The sequence below is a fragment of the Chionomys nivalis genome, chromosome 26, assembly GCF_950005125.1.
Source record: "Chionomys nivalis chromosome 26, mChiNiv1.1, whole genome shotgun sequence".
Classification (NCBI taxonomy): Eukaryota; Metazoa; Chordata; class Mammalia; order Rodentia; family Cricetidae; genus Chionomys; species Chionomys nivalis.
In genome coordinates, this window is record NC_080111.1 from 10225078 (window position 1) to 10246050 (window position 20973).

At 39.4% G+C, this 20973-nt stretch overlaps 1 protein-coding gene across 1 annotated transcript; it reads right to left on the reverse strand.

The window, feature by feature from the left end:
* Positions 1 to 5197: 5197 nt before the first annotated feature.
* Positions 5198 to 18931, reverse strand: LOC130866736 (zinc finger protein 120-like). Its single transcript, XM_057758305.1, has 4 exons — positions 18805 to 18931; positions 18543 to 18603; positions 16924 to 17225; positions 5198 to 5241 (listed from the first exon to the last, which is right to left on the reverse strand). The coding sequence occupies exons 1-4, from the start codon at positions 18929 to 18931 to the stop codon at positions 5198 to 5200; spliced, it is 534 nt and encodes a 177-aa protein (XP_057614288.1).
* Positions 18932 to 20973: the final 2042 nt, after the last annotated feature.

Consider the following 20973-nt stretch of genomic DNA (forward strand, 5'->3'; position numbering starts at 1 on the left):
AAATAAATAAATAAATAAATAAATAAATAAATATTAAAAAAAAGAAATCTGCGAAGAACACAGACTGGAGAGATAACTCTGAGTGGAATCTGGTAAATCCTTTGTCACAATTATCTGCAAATACATAAAATAAACCATCTTGCAGAAAGACTCTATGAATTTAATGTTTGTATTCTTCAAAACCATGAGAAAAACCATACTATAGTGAAATTCTATAAGTGAATTAATTTTTTAATGTTTTATACTTCCTACAGGAGTAAGACTTTTGTGTGTAATCTGATAAAGCTTATGCATATTACCCTAATCATTTAGACCTGTGGAAGAAACTGAAGGCTTATTATAACCTATTTTTTAAAGATCCTAAGCCAACACACATACAGTTAACCAACATCAGTTGTTGTGTAGAAAAAAATGGATAGTGTAAAAATCTGTTCAAGGACTATGATATCTCTTTTTATTTTGTTAGAACCAGCAAACTAATGGGCAAAACCTTTTTTGGAGCCTGATGGGTTAGAGACGGGCTAGTCAAAGAAACACATTTTGGACCTGAAAACAGAGCCAAAGGAAAGCTCTTTTTCTCTGTATCTAGAGCTAGCTAAAGAAACAATATCTCCCTGAAACCAGCCAAAACATTAAAAAGTTCCAGTAATAGAAACAGACTCTCAAAACAACCAAATAAAAAAGCCCCACTCTCTATTCTTCTCCAAGTGAGCACAAATGTAACTAATCCCTCAGTATAAAATACAGCCCGTCTCTGATCTTGTTCAGGATTGGGGATTAAAATCTAACAAATTCCCTCCTTCAAAATCTCCTTTGATGCCCCCTGGTCCTAAGAAGCCGTATATGAGCCATATGCAAATTCAGTATGCAGCTGCCCCATTCCACACTGGCAGGGGTATTTATAATCGTGGTTTCTTCCCTCTCAAATCTTTTGATTGGAGATTTGTCTGAAGACATTCTTTCACTGGAATACTTCAAAAACTCCTCAATTGTACCGACATACAATTGTTACTTCCATTTGAAAAGCCTTATGAGAAATGAGCTCGCCAGGCGGTGGTGGCACACACCTTTAATCCCAGCACTTGGGAGGCAGAGGCAGGCGGATCTCTGTGAGTTCGAGACCAGCCTGGTCTACAAGAGCTAGTTCCAGCCGGGCGGTGGTGGCGCACGCCTTTAATCCCAGCACTTGGGAGGCAGAGGCAGGCGGATCTCTGTGAGTTCGAGACCAGCCTGGTCTACAAGAGCTAGTTTCAGGACAGGCTCCAAAACCACAGAGAAACCCTGTCTCGAAAAAGAGAGAGAGAGAGAGAGAGAGAGAGAGAGAGAGAGAGAGAGAGAGAGAGATTGAGAGAGAGAGAGAAATGAGCTCATCTTAGATGTGATGGATCACTTTTAACTTCTCTGGCCACAATCCAAGATTTTTTGTTTCACATCCCTGCAGCTCTTTAACTGGAAGCAGACAATTCTTTACTGCTGCCCCATTTGCATGAGCATGTCTCTTTGTAGGATTTCTGCCCATGTGAGCATGCGCATGCACCCCCTGCCCTCTGAAGGAGCTGCTGGCAGCCTGTGGTCCAGAGAATAATGAAGGAAGGTGGTCAGTGTCATGCCTCTCCTTAGACAAGCTTTTCTTTTGGGACCCAAATTTCTGGAACTGATCCAATAAAAATTTACCGGAGGCTAAAGGCAGAGGTGCCTGCCTCATCTCTTTCAGGATAAAAAAGAAGGTGAATAGACAAAAATGTACAGTAAAGACAGACGAACAGGTACTGGTACCACTTAACATTTTTAGAAACATAATCACATAAAACAGCAATGTAGTAACAGTCAAAACACAGACCAAGAAAATATGCACTCATTCATTCACATGCACTTTTTTTGTTTTTCGACAAAGGGTTTTTCTGGTTTTGGAGCCTGTCCTGGAACTAGCTCTTGTAGACCAGGCTGGTTCTCAAACTCACAGAGATCCGCCTGCCTCTGCCTCCTGAGTGCTGGGATTAAAGGCGTGCGCCACCACCGCCTGGCTCACATGCACTTTTTTTAAGCTCTAGATTTATACTTCATTCTGTAGGAAACCAGGAGCACACATCTTTAGTACATTTCAAAAACTGAAGCAGCTGGGCGGTGGTGGCGCATGCCTTTAATCCCAGCACTTGGGAGGCAGAGGCAGGCGAATCTCTGTGAGTTCGAGACCAGCCTGGTCTACAGAGCTAGTTCCAGGACAGGCTCCAAAGCCACAGAGAAACCCTGTCTCGAAAAACCAAATAAATAAATAAATAAATAAATAAAAAACTGAAGCAATTGTCCTTCCTTAGTACCCCTGAGCTTTAATATATATATATATATATATATATATATATATATATATATATATATATGTAATGTGCAAACAGCTGTTTGCTGTTTTGCAGGCCTATATTTACCTTTTTAAAAATTATGTACAGGTTACATCTTATTTTACAATTGCTTTTTACACTAATACTCAAAATACTTCTTACTTGTTTTTCATGCTATGCTGCTAACCTTTTTTTTTATATTTACACCGTGCAACTACTGATACTCCCGGGATACCCTTAATGCACCTCAGAGCCCTTGGAATTTGCGGGGTCCCTATGAAGACACCCCTCCCCAGAAAGCTGCATAGCTGGATGTCACCTGAAGGAGCTGATCCTACAAAGTCAGCGAGGGTTCCTTGATAGGGGATCCTCGAGGCCAAAGAAAAGTCAGAAGTAACAGAAGACAGGATAGAGTCGGGAGCTATGTCCAGTCATGCTGAAGCAGCCAAACAGCCCAGGGTTTCTTTCAGAACTTCCTTAAATACAAAAGCAGAACAAAGCACAGCACTGATGGTCAGTCAGTATCTGACCACAAGGTCACTTCTGTCCTTGAGTTAGCAGCCTCCTCTCCACATTTATCTGAACCCAATCCCAATTTTCCATCTCCATTAAATTATCATCTGAGGTAAGCCAAGGTATTCTTTGATAGTTTCAAGACACTTCTCTAAGGCTGATAAAGATACATGGGTGCCATGAGTTTCCAGCAAATACTTAGGCATAGACAGAAACAGAGAAAAGCTTTCTTGTCCCATTACCCTGTAATTTTCTTATTATCTGACACTCCTGATATTCTTTCAGGGTCCCTTCCCCAACTACCTCAGTTATGGATAACTCTGGGTATTGCCACAGAAATCAGAGGACAAGGGATGCAGAGTAGAAGATACAACTGCATACTTTATGCAAAGCCAGTGCTCTCTAATAATACTCAAATCACAATCCAAGCTAGGTTCTTGTAATACTTGAAATAATTACAGAAACTACCAAGTTTGTTACAAATTATTTCAAGAGTTTTGTTCCTGCCGGGAGTTGGTGGCGCACGCCTTTAATCCCAGCACTCGGGAGGCAGAGACAGGCGGATATTTGTGAGTTCGAGGCCAGCCTGGTCTACAGGAGCTAGTTCCAGGCCAGGCTCCGTAGCTACAGAGAAACCCTGTCTCGAAAAACCAAACCAAAAAAAAAAGTTTTGTTCCTTAGTTAATCTAAACAAGAAGACTGTTCTTATGGGAACAACTTTACCTGCAATATAATACATAAAAACACTTCATCAGAAGCCGGGCGGTGGTGGCGCACGCCTTTAATCCCAGCACTCGGGAGGCAGAGGCAGGTGGATCTCTGTGAGTTCGAGACCAGCCTGGTCTACAAGAGCTAGTTCCAGGACAGGCTCCAAAATCACAGAGAAACCTTGTCTCGAAAAACCAAAAAAAAAAAAAAAAAAAAAAAAAAACCACTTCATCAGGAGAGAAACCACAACCTAATCATAGTGAGTGAACTACAGTGCACTTCTGTGTACTCAAGGACTGACTATTGGCAGGGAAATCTACTGATAGAGGAGGTATGCTTTCTCCTTACTTGGCGGGCCAAGCATGTCAGCAAGAGTGCCACCTCAAGTCACCCCTGCACAGAGTTTCTATAAAGTTCAAAATAGCCCTCCACAGTGGAGTTGTGTTTCTGCATTAGCATAATCTTTGACTGGACCTACTGAACCTCTGATTTCTTTCTGCCCTTGAGTTGTTCTCTTGGGTATCTTTGTCACAGTCACTGGAATCTAACCACTACAGCTATTTATTGTAGATTTATCTCAAGGTTTTTTCTGTATTTGTAAATTTTTCATACCTGCACACCAAAGGAAGAAATGAAAGAGAAGAATTAAAAAAGAAAGAAAGAGAGAGAGAGAGTCAGCAAAACTGGAAGAAAATGAGGTAATTGGAAGAGTGGCTAGGTAAGGAGAACCTTCAAATGTTGCCCAATATTGTAGCAATTGATAACATGATCAGTGAAGAGGCAGCTTGATTCAACTGAGATACTTAGAGTATTGTATACTTTCTCTACTCCAAAATTTAGTAATCAATGTTAATACAAATAGTAAACAATGTATGACTATATTCACACATTAAAGTTATACATATTTCCTCTTTCTGCATTTCTGTTATGACTGCCAAATTGCTTGAAATGTGACTTTGATTGCACTTTTACTTGTGCCAGTTTGTTTTCTATTGTGATATCAATCACAATGTCCTTAGCTGCTTGAGGAGGAAAGAACTTATTTGACTTACATTTCCCAATTGCAACCTGTCAATGAGGAGGTCACAGCAGGAACTAAAGAAGAGGAATTTTTTTTTTTTTTTTTTGGTTTTTCGAGACAGGGTTTCTCCGTGGTTTTGGAGCCTGTCCTGGAAATAGCTCTTGTAGACCAGGCTGGTCTCGAACTCACAGAGATCCTCCTGCCTCTGCCTCCCGAGTGCTGGGATTAAAGGCGTGCGCCACCACTGCCCGGCTTTTTTTGGTTTTTCGAGACAGGGTTTCTCTGTGGCTTTGGAGCCTGTCCTGGAACTAGCTCTGTAGACCAGGCTGGTCTCGAACTCACAGAGATCCGCCTGCTTCTGCCTCCCGAGTGCTAAGGAGGAATGTTGACTGGTCCTTTGTTTCTCATTTCTTGCTTAGCCTGCCCAGGGGTGTCATAATGCATAGTGGTCTGGGTGCTCCCACTTAAATCATTAATCACAAAACATTCCTTATAGGTCAGATCTGATAGAGACATTTCTCTGTTGAGATTCACTATTTCCAGATGTCAATAAGATATCATAGTGGTGAAGAACTAAATGACACATTATTGGGCAGAACCACTTCTCACTTTTAGTGCTTCAAGCTGCGTTCTGATTTCGAGCAATCATAGATGAGTCCAACACTGTCAGGGAAGTCAGAAAGCTGAAAATCCAGGACCAAGATGAGCTGGACAAGAGAAGTGCAGGTGATCTCTGCTGTTGTGAATCACAGTGACTGCCTTGCTGAAGATATGGTTTGATTCCTTTATATCAGGCATAGACACTTTCCTGGCCAACATATTAAAATGTCAGTACTTTTGAACACATCAGTATAATAGAGTACACAGTGTTCAAGGATCACAGCTACAAAGAATCACAGATAGCTTTGTATCCTATAAAGGTGCAACTATAGGCCGGGCGGTGGTGGCGCACGCCTTTAATCCCAGCACTTGGGAGGCAGAGGCAGGCGGATCTCTGTGAGTTCGAGACCAGCCTGGTCTACAAGAGCTAGTTCCAGGACAGGCTCCAAAACCACAGAGAAACCCTGTCTCGAAAAACCAAAAAAAAACAAACAAACAAACAAACAAACAAAAGAAAACGAAACAAAAAAAAGTACGACTATGCAGAAGAAGGTAGATAGTCCTCTCCAAAGTAACACTGGTTGAGCTTCTGAGAAACTAGAAGGTAGAGGAAAGCTAACACCCTCACTAGTGCCTTCTATCATGGATGCCGAATCTGTTCTATAATCTATACTGAGCAACAAGCTTTTATTTAATTTTGGTAAGGTCAGCAAATTCCCTGGAATTCAAATCACATGAGGCTCCCTATTCCTATGAGAAACACTGATGACTGTCAGGGAGCTTGCTTCTTAGCAGAATATCTGTAACATTATGAAGATCACCAAAAGCAATGTTTAATTACCACAGTCTAATTGAGCTTCTTGGAAGTGGTCTGTGGAACTCAACATGAATTGCCATAACTAGAGAAATCATCCAAGGTCAGAACACAGGGAAAGTGACATGGCCTTCCAATTGAATCTCTGGGGATGGAGCTGTGGGAACTGAGTATTATGAGCTAGTCATCCTAAAAATTTTGAATCATCTGCTTGGATGTCCCCAAACTCATCAGACCATGGGAACCCTTGTCTAAAGCACAGGTAAGGGTGTGAGCACTGAGAGGTACAGGAGGAACACAGTCAGCAGAAAAGACATGAAGATGGACTTAGGAACTCACATATGGCAATGCCAGGAAAGAGAATTGGATCGGGGGAAGGGGTGATCTAAAAATCTAGTGACATGGAATTCATGAGGTGTTTTGTATTTCTTTTTTTTTTTTTGAAATTAATGTAGTAAAAATGAAAAATCTTTCCAAAAGCAATCAACTGGTTCAATACCATTTCCATGTAAATCTCAGCAAAATTTTTCACAGACCTTAAAAAATAATACTCAACTTCATACAGAAAAGCAAAAAATCCCCAGCATTAAACCAACCACAGTGAATCACAAAAAGAGAATGTGGGAAGTATATTTTAGCTCATTCACACAGGAGATCATTTTCTAAATATAACCCCTGTAGCACAGACACAGAGAGTAATAATAAATGGGACCTCCTGATACTGAGAAATTTCTGTGAACCAAAGGACATGTGGATCATGGGAGAAGGGGAGTGGAGAGGAAAGGAGAGTAGTGGAAAAATATATAGTTGGAAAAAAGCAGTTAAAAAATCCTTGCTAGGGGCTGGAGAAATGGCTCAGTGGTTAAGAGCACTGACTGCTCTTTCAGAGGACCCAGGTTCAATTCCCAGCACCCATATGGCAGCTCACAACTGTCTGAAGTTACAGTTGCAGGGGATCTGACACCTTCATACCAATGCACATAAAGTTAAATAAACGATAAAAAAAAATCCTTGCTACACAGAAGATTATGGATGAATTATCCAAAGTGATAGTGATAAATGAATATCAGAAATATGGAACTTTGCTTAATTATGTAGCTGAATAAAATAACTCCTCATGCTTAAGCAAACTGATTTATGACATCTAATTAAAAATAATCCACACATATTGTGCAACAGAAAATTGAAGATTCTGCTTTTGTTGCCTCAGATTTTTCCAGGCTAATATTATGTCCTTCTGGGTTCTTTGATTTAGTTCAAAACTGTATAGTTATAGCTTTCTTTAGTTATGGTGTGTGTAAGTTAGATATAAAATTTGAGACTCACAAAGGTAGGATAGATGATATGCTTTACTTCAATTTGCCAAATGTAAGTTGACTAAATATTGTGACTATAATTAAAACAATTAAAAAGCCCATGTCTTCTTAAACACAGGGCTCTTGGGTGGCCGAGAACATGGCAGGGGAGAAAAAATCCGGGAGCACATGCAAACCTGGTACTATTTGTTCCTCCTCCAGATGCCCACTTAAATACCCTGTAGGAGTGGTCTTGACCCTCCCTTGAGGAGTGGTCAGGACCTTGCTTGCTGGGATTTGGAGTCCAAATCAATGCAACTGCCAGGCTGGGGTCTGGGATGGATGCCAGGGGCTAGGGTGATTCTCTCAACATTCCAGACTCTTTGGATATAGGGGTCACAGAAAGTTGAGGTGATAATTATGACTGATATTTTAGGCTCTCTTTGGAAAAAGGGTGTAAACTCAAGTGGAAATGGGATTTCATGGGAGTAGCAGAGACGAAAGTTGGTGGGTATAGAAAGGCATTCTGTTCATTATCATCCCAGAAATGACAGGCCCTGTTTCTTGAGGGAGGTAAGAAGGCAAGTGTCTAGGAGAAAAAAATATTGTTATTACTGGCCTCGTAAAATGGAACTATCCATGGGGTTTGACACAATAGTAGGTGAAAACAGATTTTAGTTGGGAGGTGTTCTTAATCCAGAAGAACTGGCAGGTGTCCTTGATCTAAGAGAGCTGGTACCAATGGTAAGGTCCCATGAGCTGGTACAGGTGCTTTTGGCATTATCCTCAGAGTGCCTTATAGGCTGGTTTCTGGTTAAGCAGCAGGAATGACCTACAAAATATGCTTAAGCTGGGCAGTGGTGGCGCATGCCTTTAATCCCAGCACTTGGGAGGCAGAGGCAGGTGAATCTCTGTGAGTTCGAGACCAGCCTGGTCTACAAGAGCTAGTTTCGGGCTGGAGAGATGGCTCAGAGGTTAAGAGCACTGACTGTTCTTCCAAAGGTTCTGAGTTCAATTCCTAGCAACCATATGGTGGCTCACAACCATCTGTAATGGGGTCTGGTGCCCTCTTCTGGCCTGCAGACATACATGGAAGGAATGCTGTATACATAATAAATAAATAAATAAATAAATATTTAAAAAAAAAAAAGAGCTAGTTCCAGGACAGGCTCCAAAACCACAGAGAAATCCTGTCTCGAAAAACCAAAATAAACAAACAAACAAATAAATAAAAATATGCTTAAAACTGGCTGGGGTTAGTGTAACAGTAAAACAATTAAAAATTAGAAACCCTGGATTTTACCAGACATTATTCTGATGTAGCAATAGAACCTTTCCAGGAACCTGTACGAGAACTGGAACAGATTTTATATCCTGGTGTAATAGCAACAGGCTAGTGCTTCAGGTTAGAAGGCAATTAAAGGAAATTGGGAACTATGAACCTCTGAAGATTGAAACCTGTTAAACCTGGACTCTGAAGCCTGTTAAAGAAGAGTACCTTGAGTTGTCAAATGCCTTAGACAGATCTGGGAGGAATTAATGAGCAAAAATGAGTCAGCTTTTGGCTAGGAGCAATCCCAAATCCTCTCCTTGTCCTTGGAGAACATCAGTCTTAGAATCAGTGCTTTTGGGGCTGGAGAGATGGCTCAGAGGTTAAGAACATTGCCTGCTCTTCCAAAGGTCCTGACTTCAATTCCCAGCAACCACATGGTGGCTCACAACCATCTGTAATGGGGTCTGGTGCCCTCTTCTGGCCTGCAGGCATACACACAGATGGAATATTGTAAACATAATAAATAAATAAATATTAAAAAAAAAGAATCAGTGCTTGCTATTAGCTGCTGTATGTGAGAGGCCCAAAGATTTTCCTGTGAGGGGGAAGATTTAGTCTAACTGTCTAGTCAAGATGAGGGGATTGATTCCCTGGGTGAAGCATTCAGGAGACTGGAGTGGTAAAAGGCCCCTTTTTGCTTCAGTGTGGGTGACTTTGCCAAACGCTGAGCAAGTCTGGAGACAGCAGGTCTTCTGTCTTCTTCTTCTTTTTTTTTTTTTTGGCTTTGGAGCCTGTCCTGGAACTAGCTCTTGTAGACCAGGCTGATCTCGAACTCACAGAGATTCACCTGCCTCTGCCTCCCAAGTGCTGGGATTAAAGGTGTACGCCACCACCGCCCGGCCTTCTGTCTTCTTGAAGAAGCCATAGGGTGCTGCAAAATCTGGCATGTCTATGTGTGAGAAGCTCTTGTTGTTCAAATGCCATGGACTCAGATCTCTAAAGACACTTGAGAGCCAGGTACCATTACCTGGTATTTTAAACTGGGCATATAAGCTAAATTTTTGGAGCTGTTATAATTTGGAAATACACATGCACATAAAACTTTTGAGTCCTTATTCATGCCATTGTGTCAGCTGGCAAGGCTGAGTGTCTGGCCTATGCTGCTGCTTAGGGGACAGGACACATCAGAGTCTTGCCAGAGCCCATCTGCTGGGCTTATGGGGTGGCATGAGAGTTGCTGTCTGTGAACAAGCAGGAGGGGGGAAACAGAAGTTTGGGCAGAAAAAAATGGCACTTGAGATCCAGGTCCCAACTGTGAGCAGGCAGCCAAGTGGGAGGTGGCTAAATGGAAGTTAGAGCAGAACAAGAGATCTGTCCTTGACTAAGCACACGGAGAGAGATGGAAGTGGAGGCAGGATGAGAGAACTGTTTACAGACGAGGCCAAACACAGAGCCTGAGCATCCGAACATAGGACAAGAGAGTCTTTAATCCCAGCACTTGGGAGGCAGAGGCAGGCAGATCTCTGTGAGTTCGAGGCCAGCCTGGTCTAGAAGAGAAACAGGCCATTGATTGTAACTCTATGTGTCAGGTTCAGATCTCAGCAGCCAACATACATACATGGGCACCACCAACCTATCTCTTATTAATGACATCCCCTCTTTCAGGGAAGGGTCTACTCTTCTTTCAAAGTCAATATAGAAAAGTTTTATTTAATTTTAAAAGTGCATTATCAGCCCAACTGTTCCCTTTCTGCACTGTGCCTTCACCAGCTTTAGAGTCGGTCAATGAGCTCAAGTCTTGTACCTGTCCCTCTTCACTTGTAAGCCTCAATATAAGCCAGAATGATTAGCAGATACTCATTAACTGCTCTATTTTTCTTTCTCACTGACTACTCAAGGTCAAACCTGGAAGGAGTTACAAGACTGTTGTCCCATCACTGGGCAGCAGAGGTAAAATTAGGTGTTCAAAATAGTTCTCATTGGGCTGGAGAGATGGCTCAGCCGTTAAGAGCATTGCCTGCTCTTCCAAAGATCCTCAGTTCATTCCCAGCAACCACATGGTGGCTCACAACCATCTGAAATGAGATCTGGTGGCCTCTTCTGGCCTGCAGGCAGACACAGACAGAATATTGTATACATAATAAAGAAATATTTTTTTTAAAAAAAATAGTTCTCATTTACATAGAATGAGCAAGCTTTAACTATAGGAGACGTTGCTCTACACAGAAATCAATAACCAAAATAACACAGAGAAACCCTGTCTTGAAAAACCAAAAAAAAAAAAAAAACCAAGATAACTCTAGAGAAATGAAATGAAAATATTAATGACTTAGAAACATGACAGAAGAGAAACAAATAGAGATAAGAGAAGCAAAACACTTAACAAAGTGTTTGAAAATGATACCAAAGAGTGATTTTTGAAAGTGATGATAAAATGTACTTTTTAAAAAAGATTTATTTATATATTATGCATATAGTGTTCTGCCTGCATGCATCTCTGCAGGCCAGAAGAGGGCAGCAGATCACATTTTATGTGATTCTAAGCTACCAAGTGGTTGCTGGGAAATGAACTCAGGACCTCTGGAAGAGCAGCCAGTACTCTTAACCGCTGAGCCATCTCCCCAGCCCCAAACTTTTTTTTTTTGATTTTCGAGACAGGGTTTCTCCATAGCTTTTGGTTCCTGTCCTGGAACTAGCTTTTGTAGACCAGGCTGGCCTTGAACTCACAGAGATCTGCCTCCCTCTGCCTCCCGAGTGCTGGGATTAAAGGCCTGCGCCACCACTGCCCGGCTCTGGTTCTTACTGTTTAATAAATTTTTCATCAGAAATAACACTCACCACTATGCTTCATGGTTTCCTGTATTCTTTAGCTTATTGCAATACAAAAGGTCATTTTATGACTGAGTGGTGAATGAGTTATTTAATCTAATAATTTAGTTGGTTTAATCATGAGAGCAAGGTCATTTCCCTGGGGAACAATGGAGTGGGATCAAGGGTACTTGATCCAAAATAAGAACATTTGATTCACAAACATTTTTTTTATAAATTGGAGATACTGATGCTCTAGAATTAATATGCCTTCTTCTGGATAAATTATTCCACAAAATTAAGTCTAATAAAAAAAATCTCGCTGGGCGGTGGTGGTGCACGCCTTTAATCCCAGCACTCGGGAGGCAGAGGCAAGCAGATCTCTGTGAGTTCAAGGCCAGCCTGGTCTACAAAGGGAGTTCCAGGACAGGCTCCAAAGCTACAGAGAAACCCTGTCTCAACCCTCCCCCCCAAAAAAAACAAACAAACAAACAAAAAAAAAAAACTCTTTAAAAACTGCATGCATCTGTGGTGGTTAATTTTTAAAAGAGCCAGTCTGGAAAAAAATTTTGCATACCACATCAAATGTCATTTTTAAGTCTCTTTTGTGTTCAGGCCTAAGGTTATACTGTGAACAATTTGAAAAGATAAACTTACTATATCAGCCTTTTCCACCTCACTATTATTAATGACATGCTCATGAAGCTGAAGACTCAGCACTTAGAACACTGGATACTCATCCACAGGGCCTAACATTGATACCCAGCACCTCCAGTCAAAGAGGATTAGACACCATCTTTTTTATCACCACTGGTAACTGGGATGTGGGGCTATAAGCCAAAGTTGGGTAACCAAGAGGAGCAGTACTTTGAGACAATGCTCCAGTTCCCACATATGTCATTATAATGTGGAAGGTGATGGTGTTCCACTGTTCCTTCTGTTTCTTAGCACATAAATGCCCTCTAGATGGTTGTCAAATGATTCAATGGATTGAATGTGAATGGAATATCTATAATGCTTATGTTATTGTTATCAGTTTTTTTTGTGTGTGAATAAAGATAACAAAAAGTTGCTTGAAATCAATCTGAGTCCAGCCAGATTTTATTAGCAAAAGTTACATAATTTTAGATAGACTCTGTTAGAATTTCTGAGACAGGATACTTTCTCATATCCATGGATGCCATGAATTTATTATGGGAAAGAAGCTGGCCTCACTAAGATCAGTCCCACCCACACTCTCATGTGCTGTATTTGTAGTGATACACCTCTAAGTCCAGTTGAAATATGTGTTTTTAAAGGACTTATCATTGAATCAGAGAAAAAATAATAATAAAATAAGATTTAAAAAGGAGCATTACCGTTTTGATGAACAGTAATGATTCTTGAAATTCTGTACTTTAAATGGCCAAATCATTTCATATGTTCTCAATAATACGTTATTCACTTTGCATTGTTAATTCCACCTGTTTAAAAATGTTTGAAGTAGCCGGGCTGTGGTGGCGCATGCCTTTAATCCCAGCACTTGGGAGGCAGAGGCAGGCGAATCTCTGTGAGTTCGAGACCAGCCTGGTCTACAAGAGCTAGTTCCAGGACAGGCTCCAAAGCCACAGAGAAACCTTGTCTCAAAAAAAAAAAAAAAAACCAATAAATAAATAAATAAATAAATAATAAAAATGTTTGAAGTGTGACTGTGTGAATACACCTGTGCCATGATGTGTATGTAGCACTGACAGGAAAACTAACAGGGGTCTATGATCTACTTCCACTTTGTGAGTTCTAGTGATTAAACCTTTGGAGTTATTTGACTGCAAATGACCTCAATGGCACTTCTTGTGAAGTGAGAAAATATGAAAAAATTTGTAGAAGTATGGTGCATAACCCAGAGATAAAACCCCGGTCAGACTTAGCAGCAATGAACTTTACTAAATGAGGCAATTTTGTGGTGTATAAATTTGGTTCTAAGAAAGTGTTATAAATAAATGTGTAGTCCTCAAAGTGAACAAATTTTCCTGTTTTAATATTTCTTCAAATTAAGTTTGAGCACCAATGTATTGGCTCAGGGGGAAAGGACTGTTGTGAGTAAGAATAGAAACCTATCCTCAATTTTTTAAAATTTATTTATTATGTATATAGCGTTCTGGGCACCAGATCTCATTATAGATGGGTGTGAGCCATCATGTGGTTACGGGGAATTGAACTCAGGACCTCTGGAACAGCAGTCAGTTCTCTTAACCTCTGAGCCATCTCTCCAGTCCCCTATCCTCAATTTCTATAGAACATCAAGCTGTGGTTGATTAGATACACAGTTGTTTGCTGCTTCTCATACATTATTACATCCATATCAGATAAATGAAAATCTTTGAATACACACATGAATTATTTAATGTTTCTTATAATCTCTTTTATTAGTCATTTTAACATTTACATTGTTAAATTCTCTTGAAAACACAGCACATTGGAAGTTCATCATCTCCCCTTGGACTTGTACTCAAGAGTAAGACAAATGAGCATCATGAGCTCAAATGTATCCCTGAATCATTACTGACATCCAAGGTAAGATGAACAACAAATAACAAAATCTCAAGGGAATTTGTGAAAAGATGAAAATCAAAACCAGAAACACAAACCACCACCCTTATGTGTAAAGCATGATCAAACATGGCCTGATATTTCAATAACCAATGGGAAAAATTATATGATGGAGGCTCCATTATATACATTACAGTAGAAAAATACGTATCACTAGGTACAAACAGAAGATAAACAAAAGTCATAGATCTAATACAAGATCTACGAAATGGATTTGCATACAGCACACTTTAGTGACTCCCTCAAATATTTTAAAATAGAAACCACAATACAATAATCTCCATCAGACTTGACTGAATATGGTATGTAATTTACTTCCTTAAATGCTATGATGAAAAATAATTATTCTTGAAGCAAAAGAAATCTGTGATGTTTAATGTCATTAACAAAATTTTTTTCATTAACAAATTTTTTTCTTTAGGAGTTTGTTCCTATTGCAGACTTAGAAGTGACCCAAATGGAATTTAAAACATTTATAGCACTAGAGTCATGGCGAGATGTTCATTCCCAAGACTAAAATCAAATTTTTAACGCCTTCCTGTAATTCCTGCTACAAGAAGTGTTAATTTTCTCAAGATACAGATTGCACATTCAAATAGACACACACACACAACACCACATAATTACAATTAAAACAACTTTTTAATCAGTTTTTCACTCATGAACATATTTCTCCTGTAAGCATTCAACACTCTAAATGAGGAGTTGGGGCATTTTACAGCTCACTTACAGAGTTTTTCTTCATGAATTGGTTCATAAAAGAGAAAGCAAGTTTAAGGTTGAAGTAAGAGAAATTAGTCCTTCTAAGTTGGTGGTATCATTTAGGAAGATTTAGGGCATGCTGTCCTGCAGAAAGGAATATGCCACTGAGAGTGGGCTATGAGAATTTACATCCATACACCAGTTCCAGCTCCCACTCTCTGCTTTATGCAGGAGATTAAGGATGTGATTTGTTAAGCTCCTGCTTCAGGTGCCATGTCTGACAATTTCTGTCATGGAACTTTCATGGTGATTCTCTTATCTTCTAGGACCAAGGGCCAAATAAAATGCATTTATAATTTGAAATAAAGATGATATCACAACAAAAGGAGTACACATCCTTAAATATTTATACCTGAATTACTTATGCCTTGCAATTGAAGAGAAGTATAAAATCTAATACGGTTTCATTATCATTCAAGTTCATAGTGCAAGAGGGAAAGGTATCCTTACTGTCTGAAGTCAGGAAACACCTACAGTTGTGAAGAGAAGGGCACCACACTAGATGAGGCAATAATGTTCCTCTCTGAGAGAGAGCCATCACAGCTGGGATCCACTCCATTCTTCTAAGAGAGTTTTCCAGCAGAAATGTCGGTTACTGATCTGCTCTACTCCCCCAATAGAATGCCCCAAAAGAGGTGTCCATTGCTGCTGTGCTGCTCTGGGTTAAATGAGTTTCCAAGTAGAAGTATCAATTATATCTCAATTCAACTCCACTAGGGAGTTTCTGATCCATTCCAGTGAAAGAAGGTCTTCACAGAAATCTCAGTCAAGAGCTTTATTTGGGAGGAATGAGAGTGACTGCCTCTGCCACGGTGTAAAGGGGCAGCTGCCAATTGAATGAACATATGGCACATCCAGGTCTTCTTAAAACCAGATCTCTTCCAAGGAGATTTTGAAGGTGGAAACTGGTCAGATCTCAATCCCTGAGTTGAACAAGCTGAGACATGGGCTTGATTTTGTGTTCAGATATTGGTTGGTTTTGTGCTCAGATGAACAAGGGTAGAATGTGTTTCTTTGGCTACAGTTTGAGAGCCAAAGTGTGTCCTTCACTGGCTTTTAGCTCTGTCTTCAGGGTGAGGTTGTCTCTACAACTAGCTCTAGACTCAGGGATAAAGCGTTTTCTTTTGGATCTCATTTCAGTAATAGGGTGTGATTTTTGACTGGCTCTTTCTCCTGCCCATAGGTCTTCATAAATACACTTTCAATGTAGTATAATTTTTGTCATGTTTTTGAAGACTACATTTATTAAATGTATAGTTTCCTTCCTCGATGGTTTATTTAATATATTTGTAAATTATTGTGATAAAGGATTTACCGCATAGATTCTATCCATGGTTTTTCTCCTATATGTGTACATTTATGCACTTGAAGATGAATAAGACATGAAAGGGTTTATCACATTGACTTCATTCATACTGTTTTTAAGCCTTTGAAGATTACTGTGATCTGCAAAAGCTTTACCATACTGAATACATCCATGGGCTTTCTCTCTTCTTTTATGCATTTGAAGATCACTGTGCTGTGCAAAGCTCATACCACACTGATTACATTCAAAGAATTTCTATGGTGAGAATTTTTATGCATTTTAAGATTACCAGAAGTTGCAAAGGCCTTACCACACTGATTACATTCATACGGTTTCTCTCCAGTGTGCGTTCTTTTATGCACTCGAAGAGTACTGTTCACTGCAAAGGCCTTACCACACTGATTACATTCATAGGGCTTCTCTCCAGTATGTGTTCTTTTATGATGTTGAAGACCACTGTACTGTGCAAAGGCCTTCCCACACTGATTACATTCATAGTGTTTCTCTCCAGTATGTGTTTTTTTATGGTCTTGAAGATTATAGTACACTGCAAAGGCCTTACCACACTGATTACACTCATATGGTTTTTCTCCAGTGTGTGTTCTTTTATGGCATTGAAGAGCACAATACTGTGCAAAGGCCTTACCACACTGATTACATCCATAGGGTTTCTCTCCAGTATGTGTTCTTCTATGGTTTTGAAGAACACTATGAACTGAAAAGGCCTTACCACAGTGATTACATTTATAGGGCTTCTCTCCAGTATGTGCTCTTTTATGGTTTTGAAGATTAGTCTGAGTTGTAAAGGCCTTATCACACTGATCACAATCATATGGTTTCTCTCCACTATGTGTTCTTTTATGGGTTTGAAGATTACTACGAGATGCAAAGGTCTTACCACACTGATTACACTCATATGGTTTTTCTCCAGTGTGTGTTCTTTTATGGCATTGAAGAGCAACATTCTGTGCAAAGGCCTTACCACACTGATTACATTCATAGGGTTTCTCTCCAGTATGTGTTCTTTTATGCTTTTGAACATAACTCTGAGCTGCAAAGGCCTTACCACACTGATTACATTTATAGGGCTTCTCTCCAGTATGTGTTCTTTCATTCCCTTTTAGGTGACTGTCATAGGTCAAGAGTTTACCACATTGAATATATATTGAAAGTTTCTCTCCAGTTTGAATTTTTTCAATCCTGCAAGAATAATTGGCACATTTAAAAGCTTTACCACATTCAATACACTGTTGTGCCTACACATTTGTATGAATTAATTTTATAATATGTTCCAATTATAAAGAGGAATCAGATACTAAGTTTTTTTTTTTTTTTGGTTTTTTGTTTTTTGTTTTTTCGAGACAGGGTTTCTCTGTGGTTTTGGAGCCTGTCCTGGAACTAGCTCTTGTAGACCAGGCTGGCCTCGAACTCACAGAGATCTGCTTGCCTCTGCCTCCCAAGTGCGGGGATTAAAGGCGTGCGCTACCACCGCCCGGCCAGTACTAAGTTTTTATAGCTGTGTCTAAACTCATGTTTTGCTCTTTAATTAGGCACTGTTTTGCCACTTGGAAGATACCTCCAATGGTAAATTCCTTTCTTTTATGGCTTACCTTTTTACCTTCACAGGAACTTTTTTCTCTATGATATTTATACATATGTGAAGAGAACTGGATAAACTCAGACCTTTAACATTCATAAATTCTCCCTTACTGTGAATCATATTGCATTTGCTATGTGAACTAAGACACCTAACAGTATTTGCACAGTTCTAGAACTCATAGAGCTTTTTTGCAGTCTGAGTTTGTTCATGTATTAACAATGATGGTGGAAAACCAAGTATTTGTATACTTGAATCAAATTCTACAAATTTACTCAACTTGTAGACTACTGGTTATCTAATTGTTCTTAGAGAGTGGTATGTTATATCTGTCTATATTCATATGCTAATACACTTATATCAAGAATAATGTATGGTATACATAGTAAAGAAGAATAACAAAAGATTTCCACATTGAATTCTCAGGGTTTTCCTTGCTGTTCCTCACAGACTTATGGTATAGATATCAAGGGTTCTGCAGAACAACTGCCATTGACTCAACTCTAACTGCTTCTCTCACTAAACTTAGCACAGTCACAAGAAGAGTACGAGGAATACAAGATTTACTATGGGCTATTGGTTTAGTACAAAGTTTTGCAGATATACTTATCATCTCTTCAATGTGTATACCTTTTGTATTCTAAGTAGCAAGAAAGAAATTTATTTGCAGGTCTACAACAAAGCTCTCATGGTGTTATGCCTCAAAAGGTGATATCTTTCTAGCCATTGCTTTCTTGACCCCTTTCTTAAAAGAATGTCATTCAAATGCAACTCATATATATGAAATATGGATTTGTAAAAATTTGATAACCATTAGTGCACTTAAAACTGTGCATATCTATTTTGCTTTAGACCAAAACTTTCAGGACACAAAAATTTCATCAGAGGCACATTGTTATCAGCTTGCACATGAAAATTACCTTTCATGTCTTCTAGAAAATGGACAGTGTTCTTTAGTATTATGGTCTTCCCAAAAGAATCCTAAAATACAATACCAGAAAATGTATGTTATATTATTGAAAATTGTGCAGTAGTTAAGGTGTTATCTTAAGGGACCCTTAGAACTATGACTGTTTTATTCAACTCATTCTTATTATTTTTAAATCAAATTACAGAAGACCATCATTAACCAAGAAAAAGTTGTCCCCCTTATTTTGAATCATGAAGGAAATTTACTTTTACCTATAGTAGCAAGGTTCCTGTAGGTTTCCAGCATCACATCTTTGTAGAGATTCTTCTGGGACAGATCCAGCAAATTCCACTCTTCCCGAGTGAAGCTGATATGTACATCATCATAGGTCACTGCCATCTAAAATATTTCATTCATGTGTATAATAGAAGCATGATGGTGACAGTATTGTAAATGTATACTTCTTTGACAGTATAGTCATAAAATTCTGGTGTTCAACACTAATATTCCATGACACAGACAATCATGAAGGAAATTGAATATGAGTCACTTCTTTCATTTCTGTACCCTTTGAATGGGATATCACCTTACAGCAGAATGTCTATTAATAGAGACAGCCAAGGAAACAGATCAACAGGACATAGTACACCTTGAAAATTGTATGACGAAATAATAATTACAAAATAGAAAAATACAGTCGACAAACTGGGTGTATTGAGTCATGCCTTTAAGCACAGCACTCAGAAAGCACAGGTATGTATATTTGTCTCTGAGTTGAATGTCAGCCAAGTCTACGAAATCATGTCCATGATGGGTGGAAGTACACATTAAGACCCTGTCTCCATAGGAAATATCACTGAAACAAACAAATCAGATAGAAAGAATTCAGAGCTGTGTACTGAAGTTCCTACAAAGAATTATGCATTCACTCCATTTCTGTATTCATATTCCAGACAGCTCAAGTGTCCTATTTTATACTACAATACCAAAAACATTTTATGAAAAGGTACTTCATGTTTAAAATAATTAGAAATGCACAGATTTAAAACATTAGCAATATAAATGGTGGTCATAACAAATTAACACAGGTCTGGAAATATGCCTGAGTACTACTGAGGTCTTCCTGGTCTTGAATTGAGGTAGGCACAATTGCGAGTACTTACATGGGGATCACAACTATTTATTATTCTAAGTTCAGGATTTCTGAGAAGCTTTGATCACTCTTTTTTTTAATATTTTATTTATTTATTATTGTACAGCATTCCTTCCATATGTGCCCGCAAGCCAGAAGGGGGCACCAGGTCTCATTATAGATGGCTGTGAGCCACCATGTGGTTGCTGGGAATTGAACTCAGGACCTCTGGAAGAGCAGTCAGTGCTCTTAACCACTGAGCCATCTCTCCAGCCCAGCTTTGATCACTCTGATGACCAAGTACCCATATGGTACATATCCATACAGACACATAAAATAGTCAAATTGAATGAAAAATTAAAAGCAAGCTAATCAAGCAGAAAGAAGTTCATGCACCTGCAATTCAATGACTCAGAATGCTCAGGCACTATTAATGTCATGAAGACATGGCATCCTGGGAATCAGAATGAAACCCTCTGTCAAATTTAAAATTCAAGAGATGTGTGAAGCTGAGCACAGCAGCATGTGCTTGACATGTAAAAAGCCTACATTCCAGGGTCATCATCCAACAACATAAAAACAAATAAAGCCATGAATGAAGCCCCCCCTTCACTTTACTTTCAGGAATTTGGAGCCACAGAGCAAAGGTTACTCAGACAAGCAAACAAAATAATTAAAACTGCAGGCTACCAAACTCCTTAGCACTGAACAGCAACTGTTTCTTCTATATTTTATGTAATTTACAGATCAAGCCTATAACGATGTAAAAGCATTTCAGTGTAAGTGGGAAGTTGGCTGATTAATTCCGACCACAACACAGTAGACATAAAAGTCAGAAAATTAGTTAAAATTAGTTAAATTGAGACTCATCACATACAATGAGGAATTTCATCTTGAAAAGTCTTTTTTACTGAAGGTTCATAGGATATTGAAAGGCCACCAAGGAGAGAAACATGATCTTTTCTGGGAGGTTGTTCATTCAAAGAACTGCACACACTGGAGAAACCCTGTCTCTGTCTAAAAAAAAACCAAAAATAACAACAAAAAAACCCCAAAACTCCCCCCCCAAAAAATATCCGAAAATGACACCAAGAAGTGATTTTCTTTTCTTTATTTCTAATTTTTTTTTTGCTTTTTCAAGACAGGGTTTCTCTGTGGTTTTGGAGCCTGTCCTGGAACTAGCTCTTGTAGACCAGGCTGGTCTCAAACCCACAGAGATCCGCCTGCCTCTGCCTCCCAAGTGCTGGGATTAAAGGCGTGCGCCACCACCGCCCGGCCAATAAGGTGATTTTCAAATGATAAAAATACT